The sequence below is a fragment of the Oncorhynchus kisutch genome, linkage group LG14, assembly GCF_002021735.2.
Source record: "Oncorhynchus kisutch isolate 150728-3 linkage group LG14, Okis_V2, whole genome shotgun sequence".
Classification (NCBI taxonomy): domain Eukaryota; kingdom Metazoa; phylum Chordata; class Actinopteri; order Salmoniformes; family Salmonidae; genus Oncorhynchus; species Oncorhynchus kisutch.
This window is the reverse complement of record NC_034187.2, coordinates 27,973,873-27,996,624: the sequence shown is the minus strand read 5'-3', so window position 1 is coordinate 27,996,624 and position 22,752 is coordinate 27,973,873. Positions and strand designations below refer to the sequence as shown.

General features: G+C 45.6%; 1 protein-coding gene across 6 annotated transcripts in view; it reads right to left on the bottom strand.

Annotated features, from left to right (window-relative positions):
* Positions 1 to 22,752, bottom strand: part of LOC109904052 (steroid hormone receptor ERR2) — a 70,628-nt gene that overhangs the window by 32,910 nt on the left and 14,966 nt on the right. For all 6 annotated transcript variants that reach the window (XM_031788181.1, XM_031788180.1, XM_031788178.1 and 3 more), the window contains 2 exons: positions 15,432 to 15,841; positions 6,975 to 7,091 (listed from right to left, as the gene is read on the bottom strand). In XM_031788181.1, coding sequence (XP_031644041.1) covers positions 6,975 to 7,091; positions 15,432 to 15,828 — 514 coding nt within the window. In that variant the 5' untranslated portion in view covers positions 15,829 to 15,841. The remainder of the gene's footprint in view (positions 1 to 6,974; positions 7,092 to 15,431; positions 15,842 to 22,752) is intronic.

The window sequence follows — 22,752 nt, the reverse complement described above, 5'->3', positions numbered from 1 at the left end:
GTGCAATACCCTATGCGGCCCCACAGGAACACTGTCCTTCACACAGCTGAATGTGCCTGATGTATCTTAACCCTGTATAGCAAATACCTATCCATTTATTCATTATGTATAACCTAAACCCTCTAAACAAATGGATGCTAAACTAGATTTGAGAGCACCTCCGATCAGAGGTATTATCCAGTATGTATATGGCCTAGCTGGTGGAGGAGAAGGAGGAGGAGAGGCAGGGGGAGGGGTTCATTTGTCAGCGCACCAAGTCCCCTCTGCTAAAATCACTTGCAGGGAGAGCACTTGCTTGATGATTTCATCACTTTATAACTGTAAAGATGGTGTCAGAGCTGGGCATTGTGTGGCCACTGCAAATGAGGCTAATACAATTTCCCCTCAGTCTGTACTCTCATGGAGGATGGGTTTGGATGTCCCTATGTTCGCTGATTAGAGGTCGATACAGGGAACAGACAGTGGGGGTGTTTGGGGAGAAAAAAAGGAGATGACGTAGTATGTAAAGAATAGCCTTCATTCCATAGAAAGGGCTGAAACAATGGATTATGAAAACAGTAATTTTAAATTTCACCCCATCCACTGACAGAGCTGTACCCCCTTCTCCCCAATCTAGACTGTACGCATGGGTGGCTACAGCAAACAGTATTATCTTGTAGGAGTAGAATAAGGAGATTTTATTCTACTTATATAAATTATTTGATTCCCTAGAAACACAAATCTGATTAGGATTGTCTTTCAATTTCCTGACTGACAACCCACTAACCTAATTACCCACAATTCCCAGCAGAGACCCATCATTTGCAGCAAATCACTACTTCCTCATTTCACAATTTACATCCTTCACATGTAGCATGTAAAGAAAGTGTCAAGAAATATTTGACCAGTAAATCTATTCAGGGACGAGGCCTTGAGTATGAACTCATGACAAAACGGACTCCGATATCACCAAGTCAGTGCTTGCTAGGTTTAAGTGCTTAGGAGCGTTCCGATTCAGTTTCTGCTGGTGGTACTATAGGAGTGGAAAATTCCTAACGCTGATAACTGTGATGTCACCACATTCTACGGTTTCTCTGGGCCCTCTTGAGGAGCTCAGATACAGCCAGGTGGTATGGATGAACCCCATGAGCTGTCCCGTGGTGTTGGGCTGGGCTGGGCTGGCTGGGCTGGGCTGGCTGGGCTGGGCTGGCTGGCTGGGCTGGCTGGGCTGGCTGGGATGGGCTGGGATGGCTGGGCTGGGCTGGCTAGGCTGGCTGGGATGGGCTGGGCTGGCTGGCTGGCTGGGCTGGCTGGGCTGGCTGGGCTGGCTAGGCTGGCTGGGATGGGCTGGGATGGCTGGGCTGGCTAGGCTGGCTGGGATGGGATGGGCTGGGCTGGCTGGGCTGGGCTGGCTGGGCAGGGCAGGCTGGGCTGGCTGGCTGGGCTGGGATGGGATGGGCTGGCTGGGCTGGGATGGGCTGGGCTGGCTGGGCTGGGATGGGATGGGCTGGCTGGGCTGGCTGGGCTGGGATGGGCTGGCTGGGCTGGGCTGGGCTGGGATGGCTGGGCTGGCTGGGCTGGGATGGATAGGCTGGCTGGGATGGGCTGGCTGGCTGGGCTGGGATGGGCTGGCTGGGCTGGGATGGCTGGGCTGGGCTGGCTGGGCTGGGATGGGCTGGCTGGGCTGGGCTAGGATGGGCTGGGATAGGCTGGGCTGGCTGGGCTGGGCTGGCTGGGCTGGCTGGGCAGGGCTGGCTGGGCTGGCTGGGCTGGGATGGGCTGGCTGGGCTGGGATGGCTGGGCTGGCTGGGCTGGGCTAGGATGGGCTGGGATGGGCTGGGCTGGCTGGGCTGGGCTGGCTGGGCAGGGCTGGCTGGGCTGGCTGGGCTGGGATGGGCTGGCTGGGCTGGGATGGCTGGGCTGGGATGGGCTGGCTGGGCTGGGATGGCTGGGCTGGGATGGGATGGGCTGGCTGGGCTGGGATGGGCTGGCTGGGCTGGGATGGGATGGCTGGCTGGGCTGGCTGGGCTGGGATGGTTGGGCTGGCTGGGCTGTTAGTCATGTGGCTGTGTATGTCAGCCAGCATAAAGCCACGGTGACGAGGAGTCCGAGGTACATGGGTGCCTCTTTTAATTAGAACAGTCCCGGCCATAATTAACAGATGCTGACAGGAATTAAAGCTTGGCACTAACCTGTCTCATTTTACAGTCAAACAGGGCCATACAGGGAGGAAGGGAGGAGACAGTGAGACAAAGAGCAAGAAGTAGAGCAGTTCATTCCATGTGTCTGACTCCTCTTGGAGAAACTCCCATATACCATTGCCAAGCCCACTTTGGTGAGCCATGGACCAAGCTTTGGATTGTTTGTTTGTGGCCAGTGTGTCTGTATTGTATGAGTATGTGTGAATGTGAATGTGTCTGTGTGAATGTGTCTGTGTGAATGTGTCTGTGTGAATGTGTCTGTGTGAATGTGTGTGTGTGAATGTGTCTGTGTGATTGTGAATGTGAATGTGTGTGAATGTGTCTGTGTGATTGTGTCTGTGTGACTGTGAATGTGTGTGTGTGAATGTGTGTCAGTGAATGTGAATGTGTCTGTGTGAATATGTCTGTGTGTCTGTGTCTGTGTGACTGGGAATGTGAATGTGTGTGTGTGTGTGTGAATGTGTGTGTAAAAAGGGGTGAGTCTTGCCTCATCACCAGACACCACTGTGTTTTACGGCCGGCACCATCACCCGGTGGGTGGGTAAAGGGAGGGCGGTAGTGTGCGGTGAGCTCGGATGTCAGCTCTTCAAAGCAGGATGCAGGGTAGAGGGCTTCTGGCCAAGGCGGTTGGCATTTGCACACGGATTAGCGGCGGGCTAGGGGCGGGGGCTGGGGCCAGCTGACCCAAGGCTCCTCTTTCTCTCCAAAAACAATAATAATCCCCCTCAGTGCACACTCCTACAAAAGGGCCTGTCTTCACTCACTTTGTGTGGCCGGCCGAGGCAGGGGCCCTTATTTTGAGCCCCTCACCTGTTCTGGGTGTCTCTCCCTGGGGAAAGTGTCAGGATGTCTGGGATGGTTGGCAGTGCCAAGGGGGGCTTAAGCGGACCCTATTTTAGCTGGGAAAATCAGACGTCCACATGGCAAGGCATGGTGAACTGAACTCTGCCTTTCAAGGCAGCCGCCCCGCTAAACTACCGTCAGCACTATTTTAAAGGGCCCCTGTTGCCAGCTTTGCATGCTTGTAACGTGTTGCAGCATTTTTTACCGCGAGTGGTGATGAGCGAGGGCAGCGGAAAAATGGTCACACATTGTCCCCCCATCCCTATCTGCTGATTGGCCCCACAGTCTGCTGACCCCGAGGCCTACGTACGCTCTCACCACATGCTCCATCCACCTGCCCGTAGCGTGGTGGAGCCACCATACCACCTTGCAGTAGCATCATGCTGGCTTCACTCCCCACTCAAGATGCAGGCTCCATTTGAAGGCCAAATTACACGACGTGGAAAAACATCGGTCTGTTTGAAATCTCATTGCATGTTCATTCTTTGACTAGGGTTCTAATGGAACCAAACAATTGATTCCCCATCTCCACACAGTGGCTGTCAGTGTCTTACTAATGTGTTTGGCTTGAATCCACGTGTGGCTCGATATGTCTGGTATTGTGATGTTTATATGTGAGTGTAGTGTGGCGTGTGTGTACAGAATGTTCGTGTGAGGATAACAGGAGTGCTATAACGGGATGTGGTTGTTCTACCGTGTGTCTGTCGTATAATAAGAGTGATATACAGGGAGGTACACCGAGTATCAACCACTCCCCCCTCCTTTAAAACACATGTTCATGTCTGTTGTAATGCTCTCACCTGTCAGCCCACGGAACATAACAGGATCATAGCCTATTACAGAGAGGTGACAGATTGCATACTGTAGTGTGTGTGGTAGGGCAGAGGACATCTGCCACTGACTGATGTCAATGTAATCTCTCAATAGTATCTGTTCCTCTTTCTCTCTCTCTCAGCTCTGATCCCCCTCCATTGATCAGAGGAGAAACCTGTAGCCTCTGACATTTGATTCTTCTATTGATCACTTCCTCTTTTATACAGTCGGGGGAAAGTAGAGCGATTCAACTCAAGTCTCTGGCAGATCCCCTTTAAGCGGACTGCTGATCTTTGGAGATCACTTCCCTTACACTTCCCTTAAGACGTCTACAGAGATAAACTGGAGCCTTTTCCAATGGACCAAATACATGCACTAATTCTTTACCATGTACTCGCTTAATCAGTAGGGGAGGTAAAACCTTGAAATGCCTTGCGTTTCAAAGATATCAAGTAATAACTTTAACATGGGCACTTGAGGCTCAATACATCACTGGGGCCAAGCTTCCTGCCATCCAGGACCTACAGTATGTACTAGGCAGTGCCAGAGGAAGGCCGCAAAAAATGTCAAAGCCTCCAGTCACCCAAGTTATAGACTTCTCTCTGTTACCGTACGGCAAGCGGTACCAGAGCGCGAAGTCTATGGCCAAAAGGCTCCTTAAAACAGCTTCTACACCCAAACCATAAGACTGCTGATCAGCTAATCAAATGGCCACCAGGACTATTTACATTGACCCCCCCCCCCCCCCTTTGTTTTTACACTGCTGCTACCCGCTGCTTATTATCTATGCATAGTCACTTTACCCCTACTTACGTGTACAAATGACCTCGACTAACCTGTACCCCTGCACTTTGACTCGGTACGGATACCCCCTTCATATAGCCTGGTTATTGTTATGTCATTTTATTGTGTTACTTTTTATTTTATTTTTAACTTTATTTTATTTAGTAAATAAAGGGCCATTTCACAGTAAAACACTTGTTGTATTCATCGCACGTTACAAAGAATATTTGATTGGATTTTAGGGAAAATTCCATTGCATTTCCAAGATCTCCCTGAATGTCTAGAAATTCAGTCGTATCATAGAGAGGTTAGGTGTGTTGTGGTCCATTCAAACGTACTGTAGTTTCGTAGAGCGCCTGACGGTAGGAAACTGCATTGCACCTTTGCTGGAGCTGAGCAGTAAAGTTATAATTAGGTGTTTTTTCCATTGACTGGATGACCTTTCTGCAGCTTCAGTCACATGAGCGCAGACCATCTCCAGCCTCTGAACATGGCGTTGAGCCGATGTCTTCGTGGAGCTTGGACTCGAGTCTTCTCCTGTCCCCATAACCAGACTCATCGGTGTCACACACGCTTAGATGCATTTCACATCTTTCTGTTCATTTGGGAAATGTATTTACTTGTTTTTAAAACACTGCTGGAGGTGGGAGAGAGGAGGGTGATCGGGGGACTGGGTTCCCGCAGGACTTCATATATATAGCCAGACGTAATCTCTACCTCTATTGTAAAAGGTGGCGAAACCCACTCCGTAAAAACAAGGGTCGTTTTCAATCTGTGGATATGCTGAATATACAGTATGCATTAGAATGCTGGGACAAGTCTCTCTCTGCATATTTGAGCTATACACTCTCTTTATACAATCTCTTACTTCCGCCTGAAACTGGCCATGCATTTATGGCCATCACTACCTATTTTGTGGTCTCTTATTCCTCCAGATCATATATTGGCAAACATTTTTCATCAGATAGTAATGCGACTCTGGCCCAGTCTCTTTATCTCACTGCATGCAGTGAGGAGATTCTGTTACGGAGCAGGAGATCTATATAGGCTACTCTGTAGATGGAGACTTGAAATCACTACATCACTACATCCTAACGGGATAGGATCTACAATATACGTTCCAGTCTCTGGCGAATTAAGGGAGACAGGGTGGGGTAAAAGCTGGCTGTACTGCATGTCATGTTGATGGGATGAACAAAACAACATGAATAATTATTTATGTTTAGTTAACATATTTTAAGGTATGATAATTAGGCTATGGAGTATTCCGAGAGAGTATAAAATAACTCATCTTGTTGTGTTTTTCTGCCCCCATAATAGAGAACACCTCCTCCTGAGTCTTGTCTTCATGTCTATTCTGTAGTACAGTGAAAGTGGATGGATAATCACGCTTCGTCAAACATAAGCACCCCTTGAACTATTCTCAGCAGCGCTCCCTCAAAAGCAAGACACAAAAAGTACAGTATGCTTCCTTAAAGAGCTCTTCCCAGCGGCCAGCTAAATAAATATGACACCTCCTCTCCATTCCCCAGCCACACTGCTCTCATTATTCATGTGTTTTGGCTCTCTGGCGAGACCAACAAGTGAGGAGGGGAGGGGAATAAAGGAGCAGTAATGCATGGGGTTGGGGCGAGTAGGTAGGGGCCTAGTGGGCTGTGGCCATGGGCCGGGGCCTCCCCGGAAGGAGCAGCCCAGCCTGGGGTCTCACGGGGCCTGGCAGGGGGGAAGAAACCGAGCCAGAGAAATCCATCGGCAGCATGTTTAATTGTCATTGAATTCCCAGTTGGCGTGACTTTAAAAAACCATCCACAGGAAGAGAGCTGAGATGTTCGGAAAACATTTAGTGGATCAATATGCCGGGGAGAGCTGAGACTGGCCGGAGTGTGTGCTCAGGGACCCAGCAGAAGCCTTTCCAGTCGGAATACTGTTACATTTCTATTACTCAGACAGCAGGATCGACCTATTCAGCATATTTCTGTCCCCAGCTCAGCTGCACATGATTTACTGCTGTGTTGGTAGGGGGAGGACAGAACAGGCCAGGGGGCTCAGATCAGTTGTCTGGCTATGGCTGCAGGCACAGCAGGCTGCAGCCAACATCCCTCACCCTGGTCTGGACTGGCATGGGCCCACTCACTGCTGCTCGATCAGTCGGGAGCTTTGAGGAGACCACATCCTCTGAGGAGTCCTTTTCTGATTTATCCGGCTTTACATCCTTTTTATTTGAATGGTGGCGTTCCATTGAGAACTTTGAGATAATTTGAATAATGTTGACATAATATCTAGAGAGTGATACAAGACAAAAAGACAGACAGACAGACAGACAGACACTTTCACAAGAAAAGGAGATCTCCTTACCTTCCTTGAGCATCCCCACTTTGAGACACTTCATAAAGCGGCAGGCTTGACATGACTTGCGTCTCCGTTTTGTGATCTCACACTCGTTTGTGGCGGGACAGCTGTATTCTATGTTGCCTGAAGAGAACAAGAGATGTGGTTAACCTTAGCCTGACCACGCTTTATAAGGCAGTGTATCTTCCTATTGACTCAGAGGCAAAGGAAGAGCAAAAGGTCAAATGTTCTGACCTTTTTTCTCTCCTTTTTGTACATGTAAAAAAAGGGGGCACACATGAAGAATAAACGTAAACATATAAGTATTGATACAATAGACATTTTAGGGCATTGTCATTTACATTTACATTGTACGAGTCACTGTGTAGATTTAAACTGTATATCACACAGTATTCTAGAGTCTATAATCAGATTGTGCAAACCAGACATTGGGTATCAGCATTTGTTAATCATCTCCTATGCAACAATCAATTACAGTAGTGTGTCTGAGGTGAGGTAAGCCGGAGGGAGGGAGGGAGGGAGACCTCCAGTACTCATCATGGAACCCTTTACAGACCCCACCCTGGCCCCCACTCTAAATTGGCCTCATTAATTCTGAGCGTGTCCCCTCTAGGCCCCTGGAGCAGCCAGCCATCCAGCCTGCATGCCCCTTCCCTTCTCTGTGTCCCTCTGCCTCAATAACAGGAAAGAGAGTCGGACACACGCCCCCCCCCGGCCACTTTACATAATACTCTGGCAGCCCCAAACCTGTTGTTACCACTGTTGCCATTGTTGACTACACAGTGTACAGACAACAGGCCTTATGCATTATTCAAGTCCAGCAATACAGCGTCTGATTCCGGGACAACACAATGAAAAAGGGTTTCATTGCTACACAATAAAATAGATGTTTCTGCCTGTACTGTAGCATTAGCAATAGAAAGGAAGGGCAGGATATACGATGGCATTCCCTACTTTTTACTGTAGTCAAGCTTTTCAATAAAGGGTTTCAGAATAATAGCTAGCTGCTCAAGGTCCTGAATTAGAATCATTCATTGTCCACCAAGAATGGAACAACTGAGAAACACAGTTTGAGGCACACTGGAGACACAATACTGTTTTATCATTTATGTTTTTTCTTACGTGTGTATTCTTAAACTTGGATTATGTTTTTTAATATCGACCACAAAGCCATGTTATCTATTCAACTGTTATCTATTCAACGCTGTGTACAGCTCCTTCTACATTTAGAAAGATGAACCTAAATGACTTCAATATAGACTAACATACAGTATTATCCTGTCTAACTGCATACAGACACAGTGGTTCAGCAGCTCTCCTGCCTATAGATAAACAGCCATACCCAGACACACTGGGATTCCATCCCGACACAACCAGCTTCTCTCTCTACTCTCACTCTCATTACGTGTTTTTTTTTAAAGAGAGAGAGAGAGAGAGAGAGTAAGAGCTGTATAATATTCCAGTAGCGTTCCCCCTCCAACCCTCCAATCCCCTTTAACAACTTATGCAATTATGTTAACATTATTGGACATATCAAGCAGAGGGTCCCAAGATGTATTAAATAATTAGAAATGTCTCCTTTATATCTGGCTTAGAAATCATCATGCCAACTCCTCTCATCTCGTTGGAATTGGGGTAAATAAAGGTGTGAGGGAAGGGGAGCGATGAGGTATGATAGTCTCTGTTCCTGTTGTCTCTGTTGTCATAGCACAACCAGACCATAATAATAAGCCCATCTATTTCCCATCTGTTCACAGGAGGCAATCAGAGTAGCCGTCTCTGGTATCTATAGGCTGTTACCCTGCTGTGGTTGCTTCTTTATGATACTGTCTCAACTGTAATACTTTGGCACCTTTATACAAACCCCTTATGCCCAGAGGACCTTAAGTTACATTTAATTTCATCCAATGCATTGTCCTAGAATCTGGGCTGTAGATTTATCACATTAATTAAACATCATGATATTGAACATTATGTAATTGGCAGATGTATATGGTATGCTGCCTGCCTGCCAGACAAACACTGCAGAGCTGACCCTGGTCCCTGGCTAACCCACAGGACACTCATGTTGACGGGGGAGACTTCTCCCTCCACTACACCCCTCCCTCCCCTGCTCTTCCCTCCACACCAGCAGCAGGGTGGAACACCTGCACAAGGCACACCTGAAAGCTAACAAACTGAGACCATGGACAAATAACACACACTCATACTCTCTCATTATACACTTAAATTACAGCATGCACAGGCCAACTCATGTGCTGCCTCAAAAAAATAAAAATAACGGACTGGTTCACCTATAGTGACATTTATAGCTCAAGGGCTGATCCTCGGTGACAAATGTCTATTAATGTCTATTCATACAATCAGTCAGTCAAGCATTTGAGAGTTTATATATAACCAGAACGCTGGGTTCATATTTGGTTTCAAAGGTTACCGTATGAAACAAATAACATAAAAAATATTTTCTTCTCTCAATTTATTTTATGGCTTTTCAGGACCTGTGCCAGGGCAGTGAGGGGAAAGTCAGGTCCTGTAAGTAAATTACAGTAAAATGGCAGGTATTTCTCATCAAAATCGAAACTGACTTTTACAGGCTTACTGTCAAGGTCTATTACTTCATATAAAAAAGAGGGCCACTGAGTTCAGTTGGTTTTCAAGCAATTTTACACTTGGGTTCAAAACGAGAGAAAAATAAGGTTCAATAAGAGATTTATGTTTTTGATTGGCGGGGCACGCGAGGTGCGGGACGGGACTATGATTAGGGAGCTATAAGAGCAGGAGTATTTCCGGGATGGATGCTGATCTAGGTTGACGTTAATTTGGGCCTGGGCTTGACTAATGTATCTATCTCCATGTAAGAGTTCAGGGGGCTTTTCATTGGATGAATATGTGACAGAAGATGGATTTGCCATTCCTTCCTGTCTAAAAGGTAGGGGCATCAGGTCTGTTTTACAGCAGTGGAACATAAGGAAGTAGAGAGAAGAGAAATGAAGCTAGGAACCCCAGGTTGAAAAACAGACATTTACGGAAAATATTCAGTGCGGACAAAGTCAACTGTGTGGTCACTATTGTCTCAAATTGTTCTCAGATGAAATGCATTTCATTGTGTGCTAAAGATGTCAAGGGAAAAAAGTCCATTAGCTTTAGTGTTATTGCTTAGAAACAATATGATGAATGAGTGTGAAAGATACGTCTCCTGTGTTGTTCTCATTAAGGGATGTCGTCTCACACACTCCACCCTGGATAGACAGCCTCATTATTTCTTTAATTAATCAGGTCTCATCTACTGAAACCTCTTCTTCATCCAAGGGCTTTATGTCCCACTGTTTACTGCGCCCTCTTCCTCCTCTAGTCATCCTGTGTGGTTTTTATTATTTCAGAGGCTTTCGGCCCCCTCCTCCTCCCCCTCCTCCAACGTCCCATGGTCCTCCTCCCTGTCCTGTTCTGCCTGGATTGGGACCCCTGTCTGATTATTATGCCATTAAGCCTCTCCTCCTCTGAAAGAGCGCTCGGGTCCCTCTCCAATCTAAAGAAGTCCTCGTTTTTTTCTCTCCCTCCTTTCCCTGAAATTACCCGGCGTGCGATGCGTGCCTGAGTTTCTAATTGGCCCTGCTGTCCCTGGAGACAGCCCCCTCCCTTCCTCCTAATGAAAAGCCTCGGCCTTAATTACACTTTCCAAACGCTGATTGTTATTGACAAAACTCCTGTGGCTCGGACAAACGACGGCAGATTAGCTCCATTACAGGCAGCCCTCCAAGAGGAGAAAGAGAGGGATTTCAAATCGACAATGCAAAGTGAGGGAGGGGAAAAAAAGAGAGAACTTTCAATTTTTCTTTTCATGTACCTCTCTCTTAATCGTTTGGGCCATTGCTCCACTTAAGACGTCTCTTTCTTCCCAGATTGCTATTTTCTGCTCTATTGTGTGTCGCCGTCCATGTTTTGTAGCGGGGGGACAAAAGCATAGTTATGTTACTTGAGAGAAAATGTTCATCTTTTGTCAATAGACAGGATAGCTGATGGCAGCATGGGTAAACAGCAGGATTTGGCCTAATGCTTCTGTTTGCCTGTGAAGACACATAGACTGTTTAAAGCTGATAGGATTTGGGATGTCCAAAATCAACACCTAGGCCTGCTAGACAGCCTCCACTCCATAACCTGGAAGCAATAATGGCATTTTAAGGGGGGACATTTTTAAGAAGCTAAGGACCTCAATTGAGATGTACAGACTATTATATTTACAGAACATATATGAGGCATGTACAATGCCAAAAGTTTTTTATTTAACTAGGCAAGTCAGTTAAGAACAAATTCCTATTTACAATGACGACCTAGGAACAGTTGTTTAACTGCCTTGTTCAGGGGCAGAATGACAGCTTGTTAGCTTGGGGATTCAATCTAGCAACCTTTTGGTTACTGGCCCAACGCTCTAACCACTAGGCTAGCTGCCGCCCGAAGGTATAAATATATAATAAATACATTTGGCTCCTAAGTACAGTGCACTCCAAAACTACTGGGACAGTGACAAGTGTGTTGTTGTTTTGGCTCTGTACTCCAGCACTTTGGATTTGAAATGATACAATGACTATGATGTTACATTGCAGACTGACAGCTTTCATTTGAGGGTCTTTTAATGAACCAATGAACCAATTAGAAATGGCAGCACTTGTTGTATATAGTCCCCCCATTTTAGGGCAGCAGAAGTATTGGGACAAATTCACTTATATGTGTATTAAAATATTACATAGTTAAGTATTTGGTTCCATGTTCATAGCTCGCAATGACCACATCCAGCTTGTGACACTTTTCTTGGATGCATTTGCTGTTTAGGTTGTGTTTCAGATTATTTTCTGACCAATAGAAATGAATGTCAAATAATTTATTGGGTCATTTTGGAGTAACTTTTATTGTAAAAAATAATGTTTCTTATAACACTTCTACATTAATGTGGATGCTACCATGATTAAGGATAATCCTGCATGAATCATCAATAATGACGAGTGAGAAAGTTAGAAGGATTATTATCATATCATACCCCCCCCCCCCCCGAATAACCCCTTATTTTATTATTATTGTTTACACTCCCTGGACTCTAACCACACGCTCACACATACTACACTGACAGCAGGGTGTGTGAAGAATGTGAATGTTACTGTATGTGTTTTGTATGTGTGTGTGTTAGAGTGTCACTCGGTACCGGTACCCCTTGTATATAGCTTTGTTGTTGTTATAGTTCTTTTGATTGTGTTACTATTTTTCCTTTAGTTTATTTACCACATTTTTCTTACTCACTTTTTTTGCATTGTTGGTTAAGGGCTCGTAAGTAAGTATTTCACGGTAAGGTCTACACATGTTGTATTTCACGGTAAGGTCTACACATGTTGTATTTCACGGTAAGGTCTACACATGTTGTATTTCACGGTAAGGTCTACACATGTTGTATTTCACGGTAAGGTCTACACATGTTGTATTTCACGGTAAGGTCTACACATGTTGTATTTCACGGAAGGTCTACACATGTTGTATTTCACGGAAGGTCTACACATGTTGTATTTCACGGTAAGGTCTACACATGTTGTATTTCACGGTAAGGTCTACACATGTTGTATTTCACGGAAGGTCTACACATGTTGTATTTCACGGTAAGGTCTACACATGTTGTATTTCACGGAAGGTCTACACATGTTGTATTTCACGGTAAGGTCTACACATGTTGTATTTCACGGTAAGGTCTACACATGTTGTATTTCACGGTAAGGTCTACACATGTTGTATTTCACGGAAGGTCTACACATGTTGTATTTCACGGTAAGGTCTACACATGTTGTATTTCACGGAAGGTCTACACATGTAGTATTTCACGGTAAGGTCTACACATGTTGTATTTCACGGAAGGTCTACACATGTTGTATTTCACGGTAAGGTCTACACATGTTGTATTTCACGGTAAGGTCTACACATGTTGTATTTCACGGTAAGTTCTGAACCTGTTGTATTTCACGGTAAGGTCTACACATGTTGTATTTCACGGTAAGGTCTACACATGTTGTATTTCACGGTAAGGTCTACACATGTTGTATTTCACGGTAAGGTCTACACATGTTGTATTTCACGGTAAGTTCTGCACCTGTTGTATTTCTCGGTAGGGTCTACACATGTTGTATTTCACGGTAAGGTCTACACATGTTGTATTTCACGGTAAGGTCTACACATGTTGTATTTCACGGTAAGGTCTGCACCTGTTGCATTTCACGGTAAGGTCTACACATGTTGTATTTCACGGTAAGGTCTACACATGTTGCATTTCACAGGAAGGTCTACACATGGTGTATTTCACGGTAAGGTCTACACATGTTGTATTTCACGGTAAGGTCTACACATGTTGTATTTCACGGTAAGGTCTACACATGTTGCATTTCACAGGAAGGTCTACACATGTTGTATTTCACGGTAAGGTCTACACATGTTGTATTTCACGGTAAGGTCTACACATGTTGTATTTCACGGTAAGGTCTACACATGTTGTATTTCACGGTAAGGTCTGCACCTGTTGCATTTCACGGTAAGGTCTACACATGTTGTATTTCACGGTAAGGTCTACACATGTTGTATTTCACGGTAAGGTCTACACATGTTGTATTTCACGGTAAGGTCTACACATGTTGCATTTCACGGTAAGGTCTACACATGTTGTATTTGGCGCATATGACACACAATTTGATTTGATCGGAAAACGCTAGCCTCCCGTTATTGTATTTGTGCGTCTGTAACTTTCTCACTTGTCATTATTCAGGATTCATTTAGGATTATCCATAATCATGGTAGCGTCCACATGAATGTAGAAGTGTTTAGAAACATATTATATTCTTATTTACTATAAAAGTGTCTCCAAAATGGCAAAATGCATGATTTACTATTCATTTCTAATTGCCATAAAATAATATAGTCTCCTTATTTTATTGTGATACTATATCCTTTTTATTTAGCAAATATTTGTCTTACTGTTGTAACTCTGTATTGTTGGGAATGGGTTCGTGAGTAAACATTTCACTCTAGTCTACACCTGTTGTATTTCACGGTAAGGTCTACACCTGTTGTATTCGGCACATGTGAACTCAACTATTTTATTTAATATTATTTTAATTTGAAACACAACCAAAACAAACAGCAAATGCATCCTACATCCTTGTAGAGTCACAGGCTGGATGTGGTCATTGTGTGCTAAGAATATGGTACCAAATACTACACATTTGACTACTTTAATACACATATAAGTGAATTTGTCCCTATACTTTTGTTCCCCTAAAATGGGGGGGGAACTATGTACAAAAAATGCTGTCATTTCTAAACAGTTCCCTCAAATTAAAGCTGACAGCCTTTAACAGCCTTTCATAGTCTTTCATAGTCATTATATCATTTCAAATCCAAAGTGCTGGAGTACAGAGCTAAAACAAACAAGAATATAATCGCTGTCCCATTACTTTTGGAGCTCACTGTATGTTTACCTTAATGCATGACACTAAATATAAAAATATTAGTTTTCATTTGAATTTCTCCCATTCTCACGCAGACTGTCTGAGCTTAGGCAGGGACAGCTGTGCATGTTGAGCAGTGATTTTCCCTGGCTCAATAATATCTCCCTCCGTACCATAGGTCCCACTGATTAATGTAGGACAGAGCACACAGAGAGACACACAGTGGGGGGCCTGTCATTGCCTCTCTAATGGGAACCTGTGATACATCATACCATGCAGATCTGCACTCACGCCCTACTCCTCAGGCACTCACACACACACACACACACACACGCGCACGCGCACGCGCACACACACACACACACACACACACACACACACACACACACACACACACACACACACACACACACACACACACACACACACACACACACACACACACACACAGGACAGGACAGGACACAAGCACCTGCTGATGATAACCCCTGATGATGATGTCACGACCACTGCCCCCTACCTACCCATCCAGCAGATGACGTCATCGCGAGAGACGGGCTAGTGGCCTATCCTGTGTGTGGCTGTCAACTTTGTATTCAGCCCCTGTGGACATGTGTTGTCTCATACTGTGCTGCACTGCATGTGATTCCCCTCACTATTAATGAAGGTGTCCTGGGTGTCATAGCAATACAGGCCATTGATAGCAGCACAACTGGAGGCACCATCGTTTCAAACATATACCTTTTCCCAGGGTGATAAAGGGAGATGATGTAGGTCAACAGCTACATTAGAAGATGGTAGTTCAGGGCAGTAGGTGATTGTGTTCAGACCACAGAGAGATACAGTACATCTTCTAGTGTGTGTTTTATGCTGGAGGAGGAGGAGACGTGAAACACTGTATGGAGTGTATTGTTGTGTCTGAAAGGGGGGCAGATCCCTTGTACTGAGTGTGTTTGTGTGTCTGTGGGGGGGGGGGGCATCAGGGAAATACCTTGTATTGTCCTTTTAAAGAAGGCTTTGCAGGCCTCACATGAGGCCACGCCGTAGTGATACCCAGAGGCTATATCTCCACAGACCAGGCACAGCCTCTTGGGGATGGAGTTCAACATGTATTCGCACTTAATGGGTGAGTCCTCCATGATGTTGCTAGAGCAGTCGTCGTAGCGCTTGCGGCAGGCGCCGGGGCCTAGCCCGCCGGGCGTGAACATGGGGGGAGAGTCCAGGCCGTTGGAGTGGCTGTTCATGGCACTGACATAGCCACCGCTGGCGTCCGAGTTGCCGCTGGGGCTGTGGTGGCTGACCGTGTCGATGACTGAGGAGGGGCTGGACGGCTCCGTCTTGATGTAGGACCCGCAGCTGGAGGGAAGGTGCCGGTCATCGGCAGCCATTCTATTCAGCAGCCTGGAGAAGGGGGGATAGGAGAGGGGAGGGTAATTTGCACGGTTTGTCTGACTACAGACATGAACAGCTTCAGATCGACTGGTGCTACCCACAAAACAAAAATCTATACACATTGTCTAACGATACAATGACAGCTACAGAGAGAGAACGCATTTTTGCACAATTTGACTGTGGGAAAACTCTGTAGGCTACTGTTCACACAGATCAAGTCCCTTCACACTCCCACACTCCAAAGAGGACTTACTACATTATCAGCTGTTCTCTTTTATTCTGACCCCCCCCGACATTTATGTTAGCCTAACCATCACCATTAACCAGCCAACCAGGTGGGAGGATCCTAAGCGCCTCATTAACCCCACACTCCACCAGCCGTGAGAGAGAGAACACACAGGTGCAATAAACACGCTCAACACTGACCACACTCCTTCTGCTTTAACACAGAAACACAACCACAGCTGACACAGGATGGCACCATGCCTGGGACACATATTTAAGACTAGGTTAAAGAAAGCCAGAGCACAGAGAACTTATCTGGAGCGGTCTCCTTGAGTCAGCAGTCAGGCAAAAAGAAACATGATGGCAAAAGGATATTGACTTTGTTCACTGTCAGGTTGATAACAGAATTTCTGAATTTTCTGATGTTGTGCCTGCCTTGAGTGAAATAAAGTGCAGCCTCTGGCTGTGTTGACACAATGCAGCTTCAAAACCCCCAAAACAGCTCATTGTCCATTCGATTTGATTTATGTTTCCTTCCACCACATGTAAAGTGGACTGGGAGAACAGATAAAACAGTACTGCTCTCTTGTAATATGGACTTTTCCTGGGTCAACAGAGTGAACTGAGGAGATGGAGTGCTATAAGAGAGGGATAACCTCTAAGTATTCTAAAGGTGGTGTGGACACAATGACGTCAGGGTCGTGGCGGGGTCACACACACACCTCTGCACTAGGCACCCCTGACAAGGTGAAAGGTTGTCTGCACTCATCCACATTCATGAAATTGAGCCTTGCGTGACTTATGCAAATGCAAACACTGGGGTTCCTGGTTGAGTGGCAGCTAGTCAGCTGGTTCTGCCTTAACATGTTAGTTATATTAGTATATTGCCAAATAATGGTAATGTTTACATAGTTCCCATGTCAGTTTGCCATCGGCAGGGAAGAGAAAGGGTAGACACTCTCTACCAGTATGCCTAACGTCTCTATCAGGATTTATCCATGACTGGACGTCTCAGACTGCTACAGAGTGCAGAGAGGGAGAGGGAAAGGCCTTTCCATATCCCCATCGGCCAGCCGGAGAAGGGCCAGCCAGGATAGCTGTCTCTCTCTCTGGCTGATTTAATTGTAAGGGTGGGTGATGGTAGGGTTCAGGCCCAGGGGTCAGTGGGTCAACCTTATTTTCTCACCCTGGCTTCCTGGGCCCGTGGAGATGGGGGTCAGTGTGTCAAATTAAATCTCATTCCCAGGTTTTCCCATGTATATTCATTGGAACTCCAGGTGCCCACCACCTCTGAAAATTCACAAAAAGGTTAACTGCTAAAATAAATATTAAAAAATGCCCCCTGTTAAAACCGTTGACCTTGTGGAATAAGCCCTTTGTCTGAACACTCCTGGAACTTTTTTCAATATAGAACGTACACAATATAAAACCGATAACCACCTTTTATACTAGGGATCATGGCACTCAATTTACAGTATTTCTCACAGTAACTATAAAAACAAGTTGGACAATACCTATAAAAAACATTGAGAAGGTCAAAGTAAAGCCAAGGAAGTTTGAAGGTTTTTTCTCCCTGTGTTTGAAGGAATATTTAGTGTTTCAGATAGATTACTCTATGTACTCTTAAAAAGTAAGAGCAAAATAAAACAATTTGCAAGATAATGAAATAAAAAAGCTCCATCTCCTTGATGCTTTTTTAACATACATGTAATGTCTTTGTTTAAATAACTCGTGGGTTCCATCCACATAAATGAATGAAAGGAGTCTCTATTCATCCGCTTTATGTTCTCTACTTCAGACAGCTCTGTGCACCTGTGTGATAGGACACCTGCACTCGGCTTCTTAAAGGCTCTATATTAAAATGGCAGCACGCCGTTAGATGGCTCTATTTAGCTTTTATTCACAAATTCAGAGTAAGCTTAACCCCAGTTCAAAGGTCACCTCCAGGGTGACACTTAGCATAATTGCATAAGTGTCTAAACTGTTTCCCCTCCAGCTCTATGTGGTCATTTATAATACATGTTCTGGCTACAATTCCCTTAACTCATTCCGCAATGACACATTATGCTGCTGCTCTGCTTATGTTTTTAACAAGGCTGGTTATATTGATTAATGACATTGAATGAATACTAACCATTTTAACCTAGTGTACATTAATCAAATATTTTCTTAAATTTACAGAAATATTATTTTTCTCAAATGGGACAGGTTCAAATAAAATCTATAAACACTATTAATAATGTGGCAAATATAATATGAACATAAATAATTTGACAGCAGGAATTGTGTTAATAAAAACACAACATATTGACCAGGTGCTAATTAGGATGTATCCCAGACAGGACATACAATTAAGAGGTGAACTGAACTGATCAAGACCCAGGTATGTTGTGAAATCCATAGTTATGTCTTCCTCTCAAGTACAGGAAGTGTCCTTCCCGTTCTGCTGCTCAGCTGCATACTGGAGGATTGCACGTCAAAGATATATCTCTCTCTCGCCCTTTTCCTCCTCCTTTCTTTCTCTTTGTACCGATCAAAATGCATGCTGAGTGGTGGGTTATGGGCCCACAAAAGCACACTGTGCAGTTTGGTTTTAATCTGATTCCAGCTGGTCCTCCTAACAGCATTTCAGATCAGTAATATCATTCCACTGCTGCTGCTGTGACCAGGATTAGCTGCCCTAATGATCTCCTCTCCAGCTCCTCTATCGCTCTCTGCTCCGCTTCTTCAGGAGGAGAGGGAACTGAGGAGCACCCGTCCTCATGTCTCAGCCATTCCCTTCTTTGCCTGGGCCTCCGGCAGCATTCTGAACACGGCCTGAACATTCTGAACACTGTCACAGGAAGACGACAGAGCCTGGAGAAACTAATTGGGCCAATTTGTAGGTATTCCTACTGTGAGCTGTATGCTGACTTCTGTAGCGTGCTAATGTCTGTACTGTACTGAAGTGTTAAACACATACACGGACAGACACTCAGACGTTCTGTCTCTCTGACTCACATTATCATTCCCTCTTTCTATGAGCACATTACACAACTCGAGTGCTTATATTAAAAGCTCAACTCAAAAAGGGAGAAAATGTAAAATGTGTACTCAAACGATTTGTCCTGCGCCTGAGTTTTATGGCATGATGAGATAATTTAGAATGTACTTTTCACTCTCTGAGCTGTGGGATGCCAAAAACCTGGTTTGATAGTGTTGGCTGACCTCATCCCAGCCCCCAACCCCTCACCCTAAGCAGATGGGGGGGTGATATCAGATGCCCCAGTAGGGGCAGATCTGCCTGGAGGCCCCTGGGCGATGTCCCTGATAAGCTACTGGCCCCAGAGTCAGCGCAGGAGGAGGAACTCAATTAGCTCCTGACAGACCGTCTCAGCCTCCAGCCACCACCAGAGCCCACTGGCAGCTGCCATGGTGACCTCTCCTCCAGTGGCCACCGCCACCTCTTACCACTCAGCCGACCGCACGGCTGCATGGAGGACGACTCATTTAGGGAGATGGGAACGAGGGCTGACTGACTGAAACCAGATCACAGGCTGGCTACAATCACTGGAATACACATGTCTCCAAACATCATCTTTAGGACGGGACGTTTCTGGAGGGTTTCTGTATTCACATGGGGCCATGGAAATGAAATGGGATAGGGGGTCAGGGCTTGGGGGGAGGGGGGTGTATGGGGAACCATGTGAAATATGGAGAATGCCTTTCTATATAACTGGGTCCAGGTTAATAACCCTCGGAGGAATGGGGACAAAAGACGCCTGGGACAATTTTGAGTGTGTGTGTGTGTGTGTGCGCGTGCGTGTGTGTGTGTGAGAGAAAGTGAGGAGGGGGAGACGGATCTGAGTAAATGTGAAAGGAGGCAGTGGTTGGTATAGAGGCTAGAGGCACTCCCTGCACCTCATAGGGACCCATTTCATCTGGGAGAAACTCCTCATTTGGGATTTTCTCATTCATTAGTCTTGCTCTAAACAGATAGAGGAATGGGCAGCGTGGGTGTGGAGGGGTGGGAGGGAGAGGCCTCTTTGTTAACGAACACGTCGCCTGACAGAGATGTATGATGTGCTGTTCTATAGAAGAACACAATAGAGGAATAAGATAGCAGACAGAAAATATGAAATCCGAAAAGAGGAGGAGATGTAGAGCTACAGAGAGAGAGAGAGAGAGAGAGAGAGAGAGAGAGAGAGAGAGAGAGAGGGGTGGGGGAGATAGATAGAGAGAGAGAGAGAGAGAGAGAGAGAGAGGGGGTGGGGGAGATAGATAGAGAGAGAGAGAGAGAGAGAGAGAGAGAGAGAGGGGTGGGGGAGATAGATAGAGAGAGAGAGAGAGAGAGAGAGAGAGTGAGAGAGAGAGAGGGGTGGGGGGGAGATAGATAGAGAGAGAGAGAGAGAGGAATGGATGTTTATGCATGCTTATGGAGAGCAGCGCGGGCCCCAGATCAATAGTCCGTAGGCCAGGGGATGGGTGTACATGGAGCTGGGTGGTGCAGGGTTACCACTGGGGGGACCATGCTGCTCCGTTGCCCGGCCAATTAACTTCTTCAGTCTCCAGCAGAGGATTAAATTTAGCTGCTCCACAGCGATGTCACTGTAGTCTTTATAAAGCCATGAGCTCACTCACTACGACAACATGAGCCACACGCACCAACAGGCCAGCCACAAGATAGTGCTGGCTGCCCAAGAAGACGCAGATCACATCTATTGATCCCCCCCACCCCTTTCCTTCCTGTTGGAAAGATGCTGGCAGGAAAAACAGGCCCTCTTATGATACAGGCACTGCTGTTTGTCTGACGTAAACTGTCTGAGTGACACTGGAGAGATCCTATTCTGGAAAGGGCTAAGGATCCTCGGAAAACAAATGGCGGTAGGAAAGATCGGACGAAGATGCCAGAACCCTGTTAGGGAATGGGTTACCAGTTTAAACATTCTTCTACGGCAGTAGAAGAGTTAACACACTACTCTGCATACCCAGCAGAGAAGCTCCCTGTAGAGTAGGACAGCTCATCATCACATGGAACAAAAAGTAGATCAGTACAGCCCTGGCTTGGCACACATTAGGATCCTATAGTGTATCATTTCATCTCAATGTAGGAAGAAAGTCTAATGGTGCTCGTTCAGAAAAAGAATCAGCAACCATCAAATCTGTCATCAAGAGCATTAATCGTTGGCAGTGGATGCCTAATGCCTAATCATAAAGAATTGTGTAAGACATATCCCACAGACATTGTCTAACAGCTTTAACAGGTTTTCCATTTCCTGGCCTAAACCATAGACGCAGAGACCTGGCTCCAGCTGTCCCACCACACAACACTGTTCTTGAACCAGCACAGACACACCACCCTGTCTACCAGGCCAAAGGGCAACTATAACCAGCAAGGGAACAATATGTGTAATATAAAAACTGGTCCACACATACATTTCTGGAAATATAGCTAATGCACAGGGCGCATGTCTAGGGTAAAAGACACTACATTGACTCTGCAGTGTGTGTGTATAGACTACAAACAGGGGAAATATTATTGTAAAGGGTTAAGCCTGTTTAAAGCAGACCAATGTAAATCACAGGTTTAGACACAGTGAGAGTACAGGGGGACAGAGGCAAGGAGCCATGCATGAAATTACTTCATTAATCTTCCTCTGATAGACTGTCTTGTTTAGGGGGGAACTCTACCTGCTTCAAACAAAGAGCCCGTCCTGCCACTACCATAAATTACCCTCTTCATCAGAGGAAGGGACAAACACACACACAGACAAATATACTAGGTTAAATTAACCGGGGCAAAATTAGTGAGTTTATCAGTTGTCCAGAACAATTTAACTGCAATCAAATGTGTAAATGTTTATACAGGCTCACACATAAACAGCACATATACACACGGTTGAGATCCAAATATGTTGTCAAATATGTAACACTGAAACCATGTGAAATGTTGAACATATATAGTTTGCTGATAATTGACACTGATAAAGAAATGAGAAAGAACAAAATACATTTAATATGGTAAATTTCACTAAATGGGTTGTTTGTTTGTGGCATCTTTGAGTCAAACACAAGTACATTTTTGTCTCTCATTTAACGATCAACAATCAACAATGTAATATATGGCGCCACCAACTGCTGGTCTTCTTCCAGGGCTACTGTATGTGGTGGTGTGGTAAAATTAAACAAAAATTCTCGAGGTGGTGTGGTATATGGCCAATATATCACGGCTAAGGGCTGTTCTTACGCACGACGCAACGCGGAGTTCCTGGATACAGCCCTGTGGTATATTGGCTATATTCCACAAACCCCCGTTGTGCCTTATTGCTATTATAAACTGGTTACCAACGTAATTAGAGAAGTAAAAATAAATGTTTGTCATACCTGTGGTATACGGTCTGATATACCACGGCTGTCAGACAATCAGCATTCAGAACTCTAACCACCAAGTTTATAAGTTCCTTTAGACCATTATAGAGCCAGGGCCGCTCTCCCAGGTCTCTCCCAGGTCTCTCCCTGGTCTCTCCCAGGTCTCTCCCTGGTCTCTCCCAGGTCTCTCCCTGGTCTCTCCCCGGTCTCACCCCGGTCTCTCCCCGGTCTCTCCCAGGTCTCTCCCCGGTCTCCCCCCGGTCTCTCCAAGGTCTCTACCTGGTCTCTCCCTGGTCTCTCCCAGGTCTCTCCAAGGTCTCTACCTGGTCTCTCCCTGGTCTCTCCCA